This window comes from Apteryx rowi, unplaced genomic scaffold, assembly GCF_003343035.1.
Source record: "Apteryx rowi isolate R43461 unplaced genomic scaffold, aptRow1 scaffold_183, whole genome shotgun sequence".
Taxonomy (NCBI): domain Eukaryota; kingdom Metazoa; phylum Chordata; class Aves; order Apterygiformes; family Apterygidae; genus Apteryx; species Apteryx rowi.
This window is the reverse complement of record NW_020448119.1, coordinates 664,802-684,766: the sequence shown is the minus strand read 5'-3', so window position 1 is coordinate 684,766 and position 19,965 is coordinate 664,802. Positions and strand designations below refer to the sequence as shown.

Genomic DNA, 19,965 nt, shown 5'->3' with positions numbered 1-19,965 from the left:
TAGTTTTAACTCCCTCCCTGCAATCTCTTGTTATCTTGGTGGCTAGTATTTTTCCATCTGCAAGATACCGTGTCATTTTCACTGGGACTCTTGGTAGCAAATCCATGAAGCCCTCTTCAGATGCATAAGGTGGTGTCCATACAGTATCAATTAAAATAATTTTATTTGGTTTTAATAACCTGAATTAAATGATGTTCTACCTTTAAAAAAAGTTCTGTTTCCCAAATGCTTTTTTTTGTCATGAACTGCCATGTCTTATCAAGGATATTGAATATTTCAGACTTTTGCCATGCTGGTGGACTTTTGTTCTTCAATGACACCTATTCTTATTATTTAAATTAAAGTTATGTATTTGTTTTAAAGGACCATTGCCATCTCTGCTCACAGTCAACTGTGTTCTGTCTCATACCATATGTGTACGTGTTACTTATATGAAGAGCAATTTTGCTTCAGCAATTCTGGAACTTGTTCAGTGTAGTGAATCTAAATATTACTGAAACAAATAGCATGTGAGGGGGTATTGCAAGACGTATTGTGATTGCACACAAAGCAGCAGACTAAAGAAATGGAATAAGATACCAATAGTCTGTTCATAGCATTGCAGTTGTTAAATAACTGTATAATGTAAAATATAGCTGCTAGGTATGTTGCTACAAATTAAGATGATGTGATTGCCACAGTCTAACTACTTGTTTGCCCAGTACACTGAAGTGCAGTGGCCTTGGGGAAAAAGCTGATTTACATAGCATAGCGCAAAACACGACAGCACTCAAACATCAATGCTGTTACCAAAGAATAGCAGAAGAGATGCCCAAAGCATTTCCTGGGAATGTACTAAATGGTGTGTTCACACATCTGATAGATAAAGGGGACTTGGTAAAGAAAGCATAGGTAACAGGCAGCACAGATCTTCAAGTTGTGCAGGAGACCAGTTTGTAACTCAGGAAACAGTTGTGTTTCATTCTCAAGAAGCAAGAGTCTTGTCCACCAAAGCACTGATGTTGATAAACTAACATGGATATACAATTGAATGTAGTTGTATCGTAGAATAAATATATCACATTTCTTCCTATCCTGCTAATGAGAAAGTAAATCCACCTCCCCTTTGGACAGTTCTTCAGATATTATTAAAAATATTAACTTTTGGAGTAAAAAAAAAAAAAAAAAAAGGTTCAGGTGTTCTGGAGCTGTTTTTTTCAGATAGGAAGGAAGAAGAGAATCTACTTAAACATGATAAAGGTCAAGAAAAGTCCAGCAGAATTAGAAGTGTGGCTTTTGTATCTGGTGCAAATGATTCTTGTAGGCAAATTACTGGAGAATGACAGATAGTCTTTTCTAGAACTAGAGCTGGTTAAGAAGTTGCTTTTAGCTCTCTTTTTGGTGACAGACTTACAGAAGTATTATGAAAAGATATAGCAGGAGTTGGCAGCTGGGAATTTCCCAAATGCCGGCCAGGACAATACTCACAGGAGTCCCTCACCTCCTTGCATGGCCTTGCCTGAAGGAAGTAGGCATTAGCTATAGATGAGTCTTTTCTCTCCGCACATTTCCCAGCAAGGGAACAGTTTCATCCTTATCTTCTAAAAACCTGTCAGCTGTTTTATCTGAAAAGTCACCACTGAGCTCAAAATGAGATACCCCAACTGTCAATGGGTGTCATTACCAAATTCTTAATGCCTGTCAGGCTGTCATCATGTTTGTCAGAGTGAGTCTTGTTATTGCAGAGATCTGAGTATTGCATCAGCTTTGACAAGTCTGTGGGCTCACTTGTGTACTCTGGTTCAGTTTCCGTTTTTGACTGTTGCTCCTTGTTGGGGACTTTTTTGTCAGGATTTTATCCTGTTAGATACTCTGCTTGAATTAGCCTCTGGACTTTTTTGTAGTAAGCGTGTGTTTCTTTTTGGTCTTAGCAGTCTCAGGCTGGTCAGAAAACATGCGTTCCTTAGAAAAGGGAAGCAGTTCTTCAGGGATCCATCCTATAGCTTGGTCCTTTTTTTGAATGTCCTTTATCAGAATTTGTGATACACCCTAAAATCAGACAATCTGAATGGAACCAGAAATGGTAGTTTCTCAGACACCGCTACTGTATTTTGAGTCACCTTAGTAACAGGGTTACTCATACTCAATTTCCTGTATGTTTTAGATGTTTTGTGGTCCTCGGTATCTGCTGTTAGGACCTGCTGCTAGGTCCTCCTATAACAGAAGCACTTTACACCCAGTGCCTAAGACTGGGGCTCCCTCCAGCTCAATGCTGTCCAGCACTAACTGTGGAGGAAACTCCAACAGTGTCTAAGAGTTCCCCTGGGGCAAGAAAGGTGATAGAGGGCTGGAGGTTGGTCCAGCTTTCTTCTTTGCTTGAGGTATTCAAGAGGTGCTTGCTTCTCAGCTGTCTTTTGGGGGGGCCAGCCACTCCCCTCCTCCCTCCCCACCTTATGCAGGCTCAGTGGTGTTCGGTTAGAGGATTTTTTTTTTTTTCTGTAGGCAGACATCATCTTTCCAAGCTCTGGATGCTGCCATAGCCCTTCATTATTGAGCCAAACATCCCCAAGGCAGACAGCTCAGGAGCCATCAGTTCAGCCACTATGGAAGCTAACAGAACAGTCTGGGTTTACTCACTTTCAACTCAGGTTTTTTGTTTTGGGACAAACAGCCAAGGCTGCTTGTCCAATTTGGGGTCTTTTTCCCAGAAGCAACACCAACAGGAATGTTGTTACCCTGTGTCATTTCAGGAACATCTCTTTAATCAGAGGTGTTTAATCAGGGGTGGTGAGTGTAGTTTCCTAACCCAAAGGAACGACTTGACGACTAAAGCCATGTAGCATACAAACCTCTGCATTGTGTGCTTGTCCTTCTCTTCTTACACATAACATTAAAGACTTCTGAATTACAAATGCATTGTGATAGGCCAAGGAGTTTTTAGTCACCTCTTCTGCATAATGATTGGCTGGCTGAGACTTAGAGTAGCAATTTTTCAGGCTTTTTCCTGAGAGAGAAGGAAGTTACTCCTAGGCTTCATTACAGCTTAGCAAGGACCTTTGAATTATTTAGTCGGATTTTCTGTAAAATTCTGTCCATAGAATTTTACTTGGTTTACCCCTTTATTGAGGCTTGTAATGCTTATTTCTTACTGCACAGTGTGGAATGACTTGGTTTTGGGCAGGAGTGCTGCAGACAGGGGAATAGAAAAAAAATAGGATTGAAAGAATGTTAATATGATGCTGAAGGCCTCTCACCAGACAGAATGGTTTTGAATTTTCAGTGAAAAGCTGTAAGGCCAGAACTGGCTTCTTTTATTATGCATTTTCCTCACRTGTAGAGGGGAAGACAGTGTATGAACTGTGAGAACATAGCATCACCTCCAGCAGTTCTCAATAAGTCATTTCATATCTGAGACATTTGGGCATGTTAGTAACTGGATCTGTGGAAGGGGCTATTCACCTGATAATCTGCTGCTGCAGTTTTCTGCCAGGAAATGAAAAAAGTTGGTATAATTTTTATATCATGGTTTAATGACACTGAACATATAGATAGTAGCATTTGAGAGGAATCAATGTATGCTTTGATTTGCTTTTTTTTTTTCCTTGTATGATCAAGTTTTGTGTTTGTGAGAGGGTTCTGAAAGTAGGAGAAAATTACAGCAAAACTGATAAATATACAAGTAAATGTGGGGAAAATCTAAAAGCCAGTAACCTCCCTCCCCCACAAGAAAAGGAAAAAAGAAAAAATGTGGTTGAAGTGGAGGTCTTTCAAAGTTATTTTGTCTGCAGTCCTTTTGGCTGTTGATTGGACTGCTACAGAACTGCTGTTTTCCGCCACCCTACACGTAACTACTATTATTTCCTCTGATTTGTGAATCTTTTAGACTACAAGCTCATAGGTATGCATGCATAAGCACTATGTCTTATCATTCTTATCTTCCTTTGCTAATAACTCTTAGTACCTTGGCGTGTACAGTCTTCCCCCAACACATATCTCTGGTGTGTAGCTAGCAAATAACCTCAGCAAAATCATCCCCCGACCACCACCTTGTCTCTTCATGCTTTCCCTTGCAGGCAACAAAGAAGGTGGGGTGAGTGCAAGCCTCTTGCTCCTCAACGGGTACTTCCTTAAAGTCTGCAGAGGTACTTCATGAGTCACTGCCAGCTGTTGCATCTAATACCAAAGTGACGCCTCTGTCTGACTTGTTTGCCGCTGGGAGCATGATGGGCTCACACTGGAGTGCTCATGAGGTAAGACTGAGGGAATTCAGACCATAGCTTATTAGAAACTAAAGCCATCCTGAGGTGGGTTTGAGATTGTGATTCTGGTGCCTAGAGGACTTGGGAGCTGTTAGTCCAGCTTGATATATGTATGTATGCATGTATGTCAGACAGACTGATAGCTTTTCTGATATCAGTTGCTCTGCAGGGGCATTGTGCAAATGCAGGGAAGTTCAGCTATAGTGGGTGATCCACATGGAGGTTGTGAAGCAGTCTGAGGTGCTTCACAGGAGCTTGCTGAGGACTTGGGCTGAATCTGTGATTTGGTGCAAGCTTTAAACATGTTGATCTTGAAGAAGGCTCTTCATCAGCATGGCATTTGCCAGCTATGAGTATTGTCATAGACTGTGCCCTTGTAGCTGTGCCAGCAGCCACCTGGTAGTGGAGTACATAGGGAAGTCACTGTTTAACAACAACAAATAATCATAGTCAAAAAGATTGTTCTAGTTTGACATTTGTGCATGGCTGATACCCAAGAAAAACTTGATCTGTCCTTATCCAGTGTGTTTGAGAATGTTTTGGGTCCTCATGGAACAGAACCAGGCAGAAAAAGCCCTAAAACTCACTCTTGAGCTCCAGGGAATCTCATGCACTGCCTCTTCTCCACCCTGAAACTAACTTACTATTTGACCATGAGCAAATTATGTAATCATTTTGTGCCTCCCTTCTCCAGCTGTGAAATGAAGGTTAGAGAGCTTCTCCGTCTTAGAGGGATGTGTGTTATCATACGTGTACATTGATGTCTGTGAGGTGCTCAGAGACTTCAAATGTGGGGCCCCCGTGGCTTAACAAATAGACAGAGTGAATGCCTAACCAGCCTGCTTAAAGAAGCACTAAGGATCTACAGGGTCATCCTTTCAAAAGGAGGAGACACTATTGAGGAGAACGTAGCAATGACCTTAGTGTGGAAAGTGTGTGCAAAAAGCAAGGAATGGGGCCATGCTGTCTGCTAGCCCTCCCGTCCCCCAACACTTAAACAGCTTTGCTGAGAAAGAGTAAAGCTAGAGGTGTTGGTGATGGAGGGCAGGAGAATTGTTCCAGCCAGAATCTGGATCCAGATAGAAGACATTAAAATATGTCTCTCTGTTTTGGAGTGAGACATGAAATATGGATTCAGGTCTGCTTGAGAGAGGAGCTTGTACCTAACTTCTCAGTTGGGTCAATTTCTGAGTGGAAAAAGAAGAGGAACAACATAATCTCCCTAGAGGGATTTAATGGAGTCAATTTTTCTAGGCAAAGAGTGGGAGAGGGATTAGGTAATTGTTTCCAATGAAGCAACAGCTAAAATTTCAAGTTGTAAAACCTGCAAGAATTAAGAATTTGTTTGGATTGTGTCTAGTTATTTGTCTTTCCTTTTATGTTTGATATTCCAATCAATGATTTTCCTGTAAATATCTAAAATCTGGTATGGATGGGGAAGTTCATTAGCATCTCTTCATAAACTATTTTATTCTGTGTAAAGATTCTGCTGCATTTGTATTGGTAGTACCTCACCCAGTAAATAGTTTCATTTACCTCCACGTGACTAGTCATGATGTTTTTCGACATAATCAAGACATTGAAATCTGCAGCATTGTGATCACCTAAATTACCATAGATTGTTTCTGTTTCCTAGCAGTTCTTTATATCCCCTCCATTCTCCTCCCTCACCAAAATATCTGAGCACCTCACATCGTTCATGTATTTGTTCTCCACCATTTCCAGGACCTGTCAAAAATGCATTCCCAAGAAAAATTTAAATGTAAATTTGGATTTTTAATTAAATAAAATTAGCTGAAGAAAGTATTTGCTTTCCATGGGAAATTCCAGCTCTTCATCAGAATTAATAACCTGTTCTGCCTTTGTCTACAGATGTTTCAAGAAGGGGCTTCTCAAGCACACTCGCTTTTTGCTAGCTCACTTTTTCAGCTCCATTACTAATAAAGGATACTTTTGAATTAAAAATGTCCTGTAAGGTAATGCAAGCATCAATTTTATTTAAAACTGTTTTACTATGTTTTTTCTCCTATCAATGGCATCCGTAGACAGACAGAAATATTTCCTCTTTCTCTGACTCTTTTTATAACTCTGTAAGGATATGGTTTAAATTTCAAAGCAGTGCAAGTAGTGCATATTCCAATATTGCTGCACTGCTTTGAAAATTGCAACATGCACTTTGGGAGGGCATATTTTATAAAGCATAAGCAATTTAATATTCATACAGGTGATCATTTTGTGATTTTCTTGCAGAATGAAGAATGTCCATGCAGCTCCCTCTCTGTAAAAATTGTAAGAATGAGAAATCTGAGAAAGGCAGATCTGTGTGAGTATCAGTCATTCCTTGCAGTTCCCAATAGTTCAGTTCTGAAAGCAGTGAGTGTAACTGAGCACTGTAACTTGTACCTGTCTATAAAGTGTCACTGTGGTTTYCAAAATTGGTGCATATTTGAATTTGGACTATTCTCAGAATACGTTTTGTATCAACAACATCTTTCAGTTTATAAAAGTGTAACTGCTAATGGCAATATCAAAAGTCTACTGTAGTATACTGCAAACTGTCTTAACTAAACTGGTAACAAACTTCAGCCCTAGTGTGGTTGAGCAAATTTAGCTGCTAATGCTCAGTTACAGTTTTTGATGCACTGAAATGCAGGCCTCTGCTTCTGGGCAAAAAGGCCAACACTGATGTTGAGGGGCTTCTAGAGGTGACAGGGTAACACTGGAACTATGGTACTGTCTTTTGTACCTACTCGCAGGACCTTTTCTACAAACAGCAGAACTCTATACAGGCACTTTTGTAATTGCTTTAAAAAAAGGCATTATATAGCTTATTGTCATACTTGTTTTTGTCAAGTATTTAATGAACCTGCTTTGAAATACCAGACTTCCAAGGCAAAACCATTAAGACTGAAATATTTCTGGGGTCTTGGTGGAATGGCTGAAAGTAGGGTGAGGAGAGAAAATCTGAGTGGTTACTCAGGTAGGAGAAAATAAGCTGGATGCATATGGATTCAGGACAACTGAAATATCTGTCAAAGACAGGAAGGACAAGATGGGAACACAGTGGAGAGAGAGGAAACAAATGTGTATGTTTACATATTGAGGAATATCAATTGAACTGAGCAAACTATTCAATTTTTGCTTTTCTACTGTTAAGCCTACCACAGGAGTATTGCTTTTGCTAGAGAAGAACACATCTGAAGAGAAGAATGAAAAGTTAGTTCAGTTCCCTCTGTATCTTTTTAATCCAAGCCTAGCTGTTTCCTGGCATAAATGACAGCAGCCCAAGGGGACGTCTAAATTACCCTGACAGTCAATAGCCTCAAGGGAATCACCTGCTTTTTTCAAACCCAAGCTCCCTGTACTAGAAGTGCATGGGCTCTTGCTCTGYGAAATGCTCTGGCTGCCCGCAGCCGCGGCAGAGCCCTGCCGCAGCAGCTCTGCGCGTTGGAGCAGAAAGGCAGCTGCCACGCAGGGAGCAATCTGGCCACCTTGTTCCTCTCAGAGGAACCGAAACACTGTTTTTGAGCTTCCCAGAGAAAGCGCAAAATGTGGGAATGCTCAGAGCCTGTGCCGCATTGTAGCAAATTTTTTTTTCTTGCATGAGGAGAGAATAGATGACCAAATATCTGCCTCTGGCCTTAAAACCAGGGATGTTCATTTCTTTCTCAGTGTTTCATAATGTTTGGAAATGGTATACTTTATATTCTTCAGTTCAGAGAAACTTCCAGAGATCAAAGGCTGTTTTATATATACTAGATCTTTATCTTGAATCTTAATTTTCAACAGATGTTTGACTATAAGTGTGAGGCTATATCCCTGGAGACTTGCTTCCAAAGCCAGATGTGGGGGAAGGCCTCTGCTAGTGAGAGCTAGAAACAGCAGGCGCTAGGGGCCAGTGTCCAAGAGGAGCAGACTGGTCCACTCCCCATCCCAGCTGCCTTTCTTATATCATGCAAGAGTACCACATGTTTTTCTCCCTCTGAGAATTGGGAACAAGTTACCAGTGACACAGCAAAGAGGCAGTGAGGTTTTACCAGCACAGTGCCTTTGTGCTCTCTCAGAGCACTTAATTTTAGTGGAGATATGCCGGGTAAGATACACATCACAAGAACTGAGATTATGCAAGCAGTATTACAGTTAATTAGAAAAACTGCTTGAGAGTGTAATAGTAATCCGCTGGTGGTGGTGGCCATTGGACTCTTGACAGAAATGTTGTGCAGGGAGGCTTTAATACCTAAGTGATGAGAGAAATCCTCAGAGGAAGAGATCCAAATACAGTCTTCAGAAATCTCTGCCACAGAAAAGAGAGGCACTGACATGCACAGCAAAGTTCATTTTGTAATTTATGCCTAGTTCAGAATAATTTGGCTGAAGTGAATTTATTGGAAGTGAGACAAGTGAAGACTTTGAAAGCAAATTGGGGGATCCCAATATGCATTTCATTGCACATTATAGGGGAAGCTCTAAGTCTTCATAACACCAGAGATGACATCCTGGTGCCACTGAAATAAGAAGAGTTTTCTGTGCAACTTTCAGGACTGATCATTTAAGTTGGATTGTCATAGTCCTTTGTGCAGCATGCAAGACTGTACCTGCTGTCTTGCTCTGGGAGATTGTAAAAGCTTTCTCTAAACTCATGGCTCTGCCCTCTTGTGATCAGGGAGAACCTGAATTCCTGAGCAGCTCCTACTGAGTTCATTTAATACAGTATACACTCAGCATCTCTTCATGGCATCTCTATACTGCCTACTATGCCCTAGTGCACAGGGTGATCTCCACTGAACTGAATTCATGCTCTTGCCTTTTGCCAGGAGCCATCTATTACCTACACAGATAAGATGGAATGAATAAAAATGAAAGGCAGAAAGGAATCAGGTGCAATATAATTAGGAACAAAAAGTTTTAAAGAATAGATTAATCTGAGTGTAGCAACAATGATTTAAGAAAAAAGTCAAGACAGCTATTTAAAATATACAAAAATAATGACTAACACAACTAACTGCAAGTGGGAAATATAACTGTTCTATTCTCCTTTTCCTAAAATATATTTGAGCTTAATATATTTCATATACTTACAAATATTTGAATAAATATATGAATTAGATGACTGATATATTTCCACAGAAAACATTTTCCAAAAAATCACTTTTGAGGAAAGATTAATCCTAGGAAAGTAAATATCTACAAAAATACAGATATATAGGCCTGAAGTTATTTTGAGGGAAAGAGATGATGAGAGAAAGTTGAAAGATGGCATAGAAATAGTTCTAACTGTAAAGGGTCATCAGTGCTTTGTTGGAGTCAGTGGTTTTTGGAATGCTGCCTGTCAAATACAAGTATGGTTTGCTTTTCTTCAGCTGTGGCATTGCATAGTTATGGGAGAGTTAGCATTCTCCTTGTGCTGGATCGCTATCTATAATCCAGATGTCCTTAGATTTTGCACATGTCATATATAATATAGGACTTGTTTTTTATGTTATACATCATCTGTAGCAATCATCTATAATCATGCTCTCCAACCCTTTTCCCTTTGTGTTGGATAAAGGGTTTCACTTTTACATAGTGGTAGCATAACAACAAGAATTAGGTTACTGATGTCTGTTGAAATCTGATATGAATATGGCTTAATGCTTGTTCATTCATCAAAAGACTTTGTTTCTACATGATGCAGGTTATCAGGCAGCTACAACCTAAGTAGTACATCTTATTCCCCAGACACAGCTGTTGGATTTTCTGAGCATGTTTACGTTTGGCTAGAGTTTCCTTATCAAAAGTTGTAATAATAATGATACCAGGTCAGTCCAAAGGTTTGTCTAGCTCAGCAGCCTCCAGAACTGGCCTTTGGTAAATGCTTTTGAACAGAGCTAACACAGGGTGATACTTTTCCCTGCCATACTGTCCCAAGAGATCTGTGGCTCGTGAGGTCTGTGGCTCAGAGATCTGGCTCCAGAGTCAAAAGTGATGTCTGCATTTAATAGACATACCCAAAATGCTTGGCATTTGGAGGCCACTGATGGATTTTACTTTGGTACATTTCAGCTCACTGTGCATTTGACAGAAACCCAGATGCTCTTCCTCAGTGTTACAGGAAAATACCAAGCCCTCTATCAGGATGCTTTTCTTTGTGGAGGTCTATGTACTTATATTGTTGATTAAACAGTTATTGACATTCCCTTTTGCTTTTTCCCTTGCATGGGCAGCAGAAATGCCTGCTTGAGAAAAGCTGGTCCTTTTCAGGCTGTCCTGAAAAGTTGGGGTTCTCTCTCGCACAAGGACAAAAATCTCCTTGTATTTCTCCAAAACTGGCTAACAATGGATTGTTGGCAACTGCGCAGCTACAATCATCTCTTGCTTTTAAACTGCAAAAGCTTTGTCACTGTCACAATCCTTCATAAATGTATACACAGTTGCAGCAAAATCTGGATTCACTGCCTGGACAGTGCTATTTCTTTGTGACTGTACAGGATGGCGCGTGCAGAGTTTGGAGAGAAGTGTTCAATTGGTTGTAGTCTGAACGTTGTCATCCGACCGGGCTGACTTGAGGCACACACAAAATAGGGAGCTGTGACGCCTTTCCAGGGGCGGCTACCTGGCTATGGCTGTCTCCTCCAGGCAATGAAGAGCTGGCCTTACTGTTGCTGCTGCCCCTGAGAGAAGTTAGCTGCCAGCTGAAGCCAAGACAGATGATCTGCCTGTCCCAGCAGAACCATCAGCAGTGTCAACACAGAAGCAACAAGCCATGCTGTCAGGGCACTCGGCCTTCCTGCATTCCCATCGCAGTGCACAAGGACATGAGAATGGCTGTGCTCGATCAGCCCAAAGGTCTCTGCTGCCCAGTGTTTTGGAGTGGTTCAGCAAAACAAAATTTCTGCCTTTGCCATGGCTGAGAGAAATTCTAGGACAAGGTCCCTTGAGAAGGTGCACTGCCACCTTTGCAAGGCATCTCATGTGTGTTCCTTTAATCCTAAAAGCAGCTGAAGAGAAGCACTCGGCAATAGGAATCTGAACAAAGGCAGAGAAATAGTGATGTGGATAATTACAAAATTGCAACATGGCCTGTCAACAGTGATTTCCTAACTAGTTTAGAAACAAGCACATATAAAAGCAATTGTTCATCACCATAAACTCCTCCCTGTGATGTCACATCCCGAAACGAGACTTTTCTTACTGTAATTGTAGGCTGTTTAGATCAAGATCAAGGTCTAATTGCATAACTACTAGAGCGACTGGCAAAATGGAGGACTTGGTCTTGATTAATGTTTATCATAACAAAGTCATAACCACAGTTAATAATATGAAAAACAAATGAATGAGTGATCTCAATGAATGTTATATGAATCAGCTTTGCAGCTGCAGTTGTTTGTAATCTCTGTTCCTTTCTGTCCAGCCTTCTCTTTGATTTCATCTACTCATGTTATTCAAGTCTGCTCTCACTTTTCCTCAGTTCATTGCTACCATCTAAATACATGCAAAAAGCACAGTTTCCCTCAGAACATCCATTTTCTGTTCTTGAGTCTAAGAGATTATTTCTAGGTCTTTTTCTTCCCTTTTCCTCAAGCCTTAACAGGCTGTTGGCACAAACTCCAAGATGCAGTGTGTTATATAGATAGTATCAGGTGTGAAAAGCATGTGCTGTGCCTTCATAACATCATAACCTGCCACTAAAATGGACTGTTATACACAATCCTGTAGTTCACTAATATGTTGTTATTTGTTTAGGGATCTTGGTCAGGGCACTTCCTTGAAGCTGTGGAAATGATTCCATCTCCAGTGCTAAGTGTCAGTGGATTGTAAGGAGGCACACATGCATCTTCTTATAGCTCTGCTGGACTTCCGTATACCCTGTGTGTGAGAGAGTAGAAAGCTGTTTTGGTGGTTGAAGGTATTATGTGGGATGTTCCCCCATGCCTTGCTGCAGACTCTTGGTGTTACCTTGGACAAGATGAGTTTCCTCAGAGCCTTAGCAACTCATCTCTAAAACAAGGAACACAACAAGGGCATTGGGGGCTTCACAGGGACATTAGGAGAAAAAAATAATTGCTGACTGAAGGGCTGGTTATAGGAGTTGTTTTGTCACCTTAGATAAATGGCTCAGGCTTGTCCCTGTCTCAAAGGCAAAAGGTAGGAGTAGCTACCATGCTGTAACACTGTATCAGTGTAGGTGGTATTGAACCTGTTGTCCTTCACTGGATAGGGATGAGCTCAAAAGCCTTCATGGTGGTACTGTGTGTTCTTAGTAGACTTCTTTATCCTTCTAGGTCAGAGGAGACTTCTAGTGAACGAGGAATTGAAACAGGTCTTAAAATGTTTTATAAATTCTTAAAATGTCAAAACCTGTTTTAAAACAACAGGTTTGAAAAGGGCGGAGGCAATGAAAATGAACAAGGAAGAAGTGTGGGTGGAGAAGAGAGGCTGGGACAAGCAGGAGATAAAGGCAGAGATCTAGAATCTTTTGGTGGCTTGAGATCCACTGCACATCCATGTAGAGGTTCACAGCCCTTTACTCCTCCTCTGCTGTGTGGCTTGCAGAGCTAAATGGCTGTGGCTTTCTGCTCAGGACGTGACTCTCTTGTTTGTGCTCAGAAAGGACCAGCAAACCTGGGTGAATGTTATTGCAAAAGCTGAGACATTTCATGAAGTGCTGTGCTAACAAAATAACACAGCACAATACTAGCACACAGTTTCTTTCAAACATACCTAGGCAACTTCAGCAGTTGTGAACTGGTAATGATAATGAAGCATGTGTTTTGATTTCTGAATACTCATTCTTTGTTTACAAATTTCTTGGGGCTAAGTCATGTCACGCCTTCTCACCACTTATGAAACTAAGTTTAGCATTGCCTTTTCCCATTTTTACAGTTTCCCACATCTTCTTTAAAGTTATTGTACCTTATTATTTAACATCCCTGATGGACACCATATTTTCCCTCTATATCCTGCTTACTATTGCATATGTTGAATTTAAGACTGAAGTGTACTTTGCTGGATGCTGAACACTAACCACAAATGAAATATCAACAGGTCTGTGTCTACAGTGCTGTTATTTATTATGCGGGACATCCAAAGAACTTCATAAAGAACATAACAGCTGATACAAATATTCACTCCTTGCAGGACTTGCTTTAAGATTTTTGGGGTAGTCCTTTGATGAGGAGAAGAAGCTACAATTTCTCATCTTCAATATTTTAATGTGAAAAATACATTTAAAATACATTTTTTTTCATTGATTCCCAACAGATTTTCCCATGAAAACTAAAGAACCTGTAGAATCTATTCTAATTCTATCCTAGTTGCTCCAATGCCATAAAGACAACAGTATCCGAAGATCATCTAGTTGTACATTAAGCAGTATGACTGAGATCTGTAATCAGTAATTCATTCTTTTCCATACCCTTTGGGCAGAGTGCAGATTTTTGTTTTATGTATTTGTGCTTTTTTAGTATTCTTTTACATGTGTCTAGAGAAGATGAAGTACATTGCAGAGGTGAGCCTTAGACTAACAAGCAATGTCATAAAGCTTGTGGTATGTCTTAGTCCCTGTGAAAACTTATTCTGAAGACTCAGAGCAGTGCCAGGGAAAGCCCTACCCACAGGCAAGTTTCACAGAGCTTGAGGACCTTTATCAGTGATGGTCCTCAGAAAGGAGCTTCAGGCAACCTTTTTTACTGAACTGAGGCCTTGATTACATTGTAGATAAGGGCCAGGAACCCAGATGTGATCTGCTATTATGTAGGAGGCCAATGTAAAGAGCATAGGATATTTTGATGTGGCTGAGGTAGCCTGCATCGCTGAAAAGACATGTGTGAGTTTTGCAGGAGACTACAGCTTCTCTCCCAGGTACTTTGTGTTGCTGCATTCTCAGCAGGAGGTAACAAAGTGCGTTATCTGCTGGCAAAGGTTAGAAGAAACCTTCACTCACAAATGTTGGTGCTGGTGCTTCTATTATATTCTGCTATTAAATTGGGAATCTTTTTGAAGGTCTGCCTGGCAGAGGTATCCATCATTTCCTGTTTATTCAGGACCAGTCTTTACTACCTTTCTTTAAGGAGTTCCCTTTTGGCTAAAGAATGGAACCTAAACAAGAGGTGTCATGGGTATAAATGTTCTTTGCAAGTCAGATAATTTTTCTTAGTGATTTCATTCATTCTTATTCACAGGAAAGTTGCTGTAGACTCCTAGATCAATTTCAAAGTCATCAAGGATTTCAACCAGAAATGTTAGCTCATTTAATTTCACTGTGAAAATAGGATTAGTTGTAATCTTGTGATTAAAAAAAAACAGTCTGGAGGCTGTGTTTTTCTCTGAGGCTTACTTTGATGTGAATGAAACTGATGATGGCATCTTTGTGGAAGAGACAGATATAAAATCTGAAGACTTGGCTGCCAGAAGCAAAGCACATGTTGGGAATACATCCAAATCATAACATTTACATCAGGATGAACAATTGCTGTAATCTAAGCTTTTAATGCAGACCGAACGAAGTCTCTATCAAATAAAACAAAATAATCAAACTCTACACTCCATGTATGTTACACCTTGTAGGTCCAAAATTTAGTTCATAAAATGGTAGCTGACATTTACAGACTTTGGGCTGAATTCTCAGGCACACAAAGACCTGTTTATGTTGTGGAGTAAACACCCTTGCTTATAGCTAGTTGTCCCAGTATGTTATGAAATTCCTCTTATCAAACTAGCTGATCAGCACTGTGAGTAGTGTCTTTATTTTTGTCTTAGCTGGTACAAACTATCATGTGAGGGAACCTTCTAGTGAGGCAATGAGGTGACTTATTGCACCCTAATTTTATTACTTAGTTACAATGATAACCTTTATTATTTCCATGCTGTTTCCTCAGACATAACTCTTCCATCCCAGCCATAAAAAACATATCTATCTATTTTTTTTTAAGTGTACAGGATCTATAATCAGCTCCTGTGGATTATCAGTGCTAACTACTTCCTGTAACTGAGGCTTTGGCATATACTTAACCTCACTCATCATGTTTGCAAATTCTTTCTGGTTTTGGTTTATAGCAAATCCAGAGAAAGAAGGACACCTCATGCCAGTCAGCTGACCTTGTTCTCATTATCATATTGAGCTACATCTTTTTGGCAGCTTCCCATTCAGTTCCAAATTTCACTAGAAAGAAAAGATATGTAAGAGAGATGTCCCTGCCATAAAGTTTATTTATTTCAGCAGAARAAATATACTAGTTTTAGCTAAACTTGAAAAACATTTTTGTTTTATTCCTTTATTTGATGAAAGATCAACATTCTCCCAAGAAAGGAAACTTGTGAGTGTTAATTTGATGATTCAGCTACTTCTGCTATTGATTTTGTTCCCACCACTATTTTCTTAGAAATCTGAGGCAGTTCTGTGCATTGCTTCTAGCTTGGCTTCCATGATGTTTCCCCTCTAATAACAGTTTCTTTAGATGCCCAGCAGTTCTAACTACCCACCATGTCTGCCTCAACAGTGTCAACTTTCGGCAAGGATCTAATTTGCTGTTAGTTTATTTTTAAATGGAAACGGAGTATCTTTCTAAAACTTATTCTCAAATGATAGATGTGAGATTGCACCACAAATTGCAGGAAGAGGGGCTGAGGTGGAAAGAAGGACGCCTGATCTCATAATAATACCTCCTGGCATTAAAATGTGTGACTTTTTGGTACCTACGTCTGACTCCCTGACAGTAGTGAATCACTGGCAATGCTTAGTGATTGAAAATCACTAAGTGAATGAAAAGTCTAAAAATGGATGTACCTACAAAAATCCATGGTTTATAGTCACAATTTGCCAAAAGAGAACATATGTAAGGGTGACTTAATGACGTCTTTGCTTCTGTTGTTATGCACAGATCTTGCAAGAACTACATGTATCCATAATGTTAGTTAGGTAATATAATTTATCCCCTGTTGCTTCATAAAGGAGTTGGGGTGGGGAGGAGAAACTGTAGCACAGCTGTCTTATGGGTATCTCTGCATCGTATTGTGTTGCTTTTTGTATTGTTTTCTTTTGAGGATTTAAAATATTGAGATAGTACATAGAGGCACTAGGTATGGATCTAAACCTTGTTACTTGGACACTGTATGTGTTTGGAAGGAAAAGATGGCAAATTTTCCAATGACCTTGCAGTCTTATTTTATATGTGTAAAGGAAGGAGGTTTGCAATTGCTCTGGAGGCAGTGAGACCTGTCAGCACCCATGGATTATCTGGGAATCTACCACTTGGCCTGGTGCACAGTATAAGAATTTCTATATCACATGCTGTCCTCACAGTCAAGGCTGCCAGGGAGGCTGGTTAGTTGGYTCCCATGTCATATAATTGATGAGCCTTGATTATTCTGTTTACTGCCTTCCAGCATAAACATACGCATCATGTGGCAGCAAGTCCAGATTCCACATGATACCTTTGAAGGTTCACCTGGGCTGGTCCTCTTTTCCTGAAGCAAGGACAAGTCTACCTTTTCTGTCACTGTTGGATACATGTTTGGATAGGAATATCCTCTGAAATGAGACACCCAGAGAATTTATAGACTCCCTCTCACTGGAGCTAACTCTTTTACAGCTGGAGCTGTTTTCCTAAATCTGTCTTTGTTTATTTCCCCACCGTCACAGGACACCTGCAGATCTTCTGATCATTGTCATCTTTGTAACAGTCATTCAGGCATTAGAGGACAGAGTATTACCATGTCATTTGTCAGTCTTTTTTTTTTTTAATGATCAAACCCAGTTCTTCAATTCTTCCAGCTCTTGCTCATATATCAGGCTGTCTAAGCCAGTCCTCTTTAATCTGCCCATGTTTAATTTCAACAGCTGATACAATTACAACCTTTAACAGTGGTTAAAGTGGGAGGAAGAGAATGGAAGCGAGCTGACAGAAGGCACTGCGCATCTGCTTGTTCCTATCCAGGACTCTGAGCGTATGCAAAGAAATCTCAGCAACAAAGATTGTCTCCTGCACTTTCCTTTAGCATTGAGTATTTGGGATCTGGTCCAAAGATTAGCTAAATCTGTGTTGTGTATATAATTTATCAGATAATCCCTACAACAGTACAGTTTGGCATAATTTGTTATTCTTCAGGTAATGGTCTGGCTGCAATTGGCTGTTTACAGATTCAAATTTCATTGTCCCTATCTGCATTCTTTTCTTGGGCTATGCTGAGACTCAGGTCTCACCAGCTACTGAGTAAGCTGCTGTTATGTATGGATCATCAAGTTGTGGGACTTTGGTTTGCTCTTATTAAAGGTGAGCAGACTTGTTATAGACTGGACTGATTTCTCAAGTTTGCTGTAGGTTTGTTGTGTTCAGAGAGGATGAAGGATTGAGTTAAGAATTCACCACTGTCCTATCTAGATGCAAGATTACAAGTCACAAGTTTAGAGCTGGCTTCTCTGATACTCTGAAATTAATAAACACCTATCTTTTAAAACAGGATTCTTAGGTAATATGTATGACAAAGAGATATCACAGAACATAAATGAATGAATTCTCTGAAAACACAAATTTATTAAATGTCAATAACTAGCAGGTATAGTTACTGAAGAAACAGCTGTTCCCATTCTTATCTGCTTCTCTGGCACTGTCTGAGGACATAACTATGCAAAGTCAATACTTTCTTTTTTGATGGTTAAAAGTCAATGGAGGGCAAAGAATTGTAGAAAATATTGTTGTGAAAAAGCTAAAGAAATGATTTTATAACCTCCTTGACCAACAAATTGTTACCTAAAGGTACTTTGCACATGTTCTGTATTTTAAAGTTGTGGTAGTAAGTCTAAAAATAGCATAATATTACATTTAAAAAAAAAAAAAGGGGGAAGTCTGCATTTGTCACATTAAAGTCATTTCTTCCCTGCTGTGGAAAGTAAGGGGTAAGCTATCAAATGCATGCTGAAAAAGTGGAAGATGTTTCATGCTCAGATTCTATCAGAAGAGTTAAAAGATAAATCGTGCATAAAATGGTTCCAGACACGCTTTAAGCCATACCTATTCACAAAAGTAACACCACAAGTTTAAAGCGTAGAATGAGAATCAAGGGACTGGTAAAGCAAGAAAAACAAAGTAAAATAGAGAAAGCGCTCTCTTCTTGTGCGTCCTGTGAAAATAATAATAATAGTGGTTACTATTTGTATGTTTTTAATCATGGGAGGTCAAAGCAGATTACAAAAAAAGGGAAGGATCATTATTGCAGTTTTATAGGTGGGGAAATGAAGATAGAGAATCAAGATAAATTCAAGGGGAAGCAGTTGCACAAGGTGACTTAGCAGGCTGGAGCAGAGCTGGGATCAGAGCCAATACACCATGAGACCTTTTCCAGCAGCTTACCCACTGACTGCATGTTAGAAGATGTAGTCTGTTCCCTCATTACAAGGACTGGCCTACAGCTGTGTGTGGGCAGCAGACCGGAGAGGGCAGATCCTTTGTACTCAGTTCCTCATCAGCTTTTCTGTTTCCCTCTCAAGAGCTAAGGACAGTTAGCCACTTATTTTCAGTATGATTTCTTTTTTGAGAGTACCGATCAGAAAATGCTCAGAGTTAATTAAATATTTTGCTCTTTAAAAAAGTTTTCATAAAATGTCAACTTTTTCTTCACTATCACAGAGATCTGTTGATTTGCTTTGAATATGGGACATATAAATAATATATTTTTTTGTTAAATAAAACTATCTCTGCATTTGTTTTTGTTATCAGCTCCCCTTACTGCAGTAACTTCTTTGAATCTCCATTTAGGACCAGAGCTTCCACCTGATCACCAGAACAAGTAGTAGTGCTATTCATTAATGTGGGACAAATTATATGAAAAACAGTATCTCCTTTATGCAGCTTACTGTCTATACAGTGCTATAAGCCTATGCTCTTAAATTTTCATGGAAATTTGTTAGTTACAATATATATCTTTTAAATACAGTTAGTCAAACTGATTGCTATGTAAGCCTCTCCTTGCCCACTGCTTCCTCTGAGACTGTCCGGACCAAAACCATCAAGAACTGCAAAGATCCAGTGTGGAATGAAACATTTTGCTTCAGGATCCAGAGCCAAGTAAAAGTAAGGTGCAGAGTGCATTTGTTTTTCTTTTGGGGCAGAGATCTCATTGTATTATCAGTATCTAGGGTACCTAGAGAATACACAGGTGTGAAGGATGAGGGTATGGGATATGGAGTAAGATGCGGTAGAAATTTAAATTTTATTTTGAGCTCAAGTCACCAGGATATTCCACATCTATTCATAAAATGTCCCATCACTTTTTTTCACTTCAAGTAATTCAAGTAAGAATTCAGAGTAAATTCAGAATTCAGAGTAAATTGAGCTGCATAAAAGACATATGAGCTAACTAGTAGAAGAATCACAGTGCTGTACTTTTTAACTGCTCCTTTAGAACTACCTTGAGTAAAAAAAAGCACTTTAAAGATTGCAAGAGAAAAGCAGCTGGGCTTTTACCTTGACATAGAAATGTGAGAGTTTAAGCAGCTTTGCAAGTCCCACCAACCACTCCCTCCAAAAAGCAGCACCTACATCTGCTCTTCCTCTCATCATTTCAGAGTCCAGGTAACCACGAAGATAAGTGATAGGTTCTAAATCAAACTTACATTGTGCCTGGGGCAATCAAACCCTGCTTTATGACTTGCATCCTTAATTTCGTGGTGCTAGTTACAGAAAGGGGCAAGAGCACCACTACCAGGTGCCAAAACAGCAGGCCAATTTCCTGTCTCTCTTGGACATCAGTA

At 39.8% G+C, this 19,965-nt stretch overlaps 1 protein-coding gene across 1 annotated transcript in view; it reads left to right on the top strand.

Moving 5' to 3' along the window:
• Positions 1-4,202: 4,202 nt before the first annotated feature.
• The window catches only part of LOC112964031 (cytosolic phospholipase A2 epsilon-like), a 33,724-nt gene continuing 17,961 nt past the window's right edge, over positions 4,203-19,965 (top strand). Inside the window, exons 1-3 of the mRNA XM_026061619.1 lie at positions 4,203-4,229; positions 6,489-6,561; positions 19,149-19,285. Coding sequence (XP_025917404.1) covers positions 4,203-4,229; positions 6,489-6,561; positions 19,149-19,285 — 237 coding nt within the window. The remainder of the gene's footprint in view (positions 4,230-6,488; positions 6,562-19,148; positions 19,286-19,965) is intronic.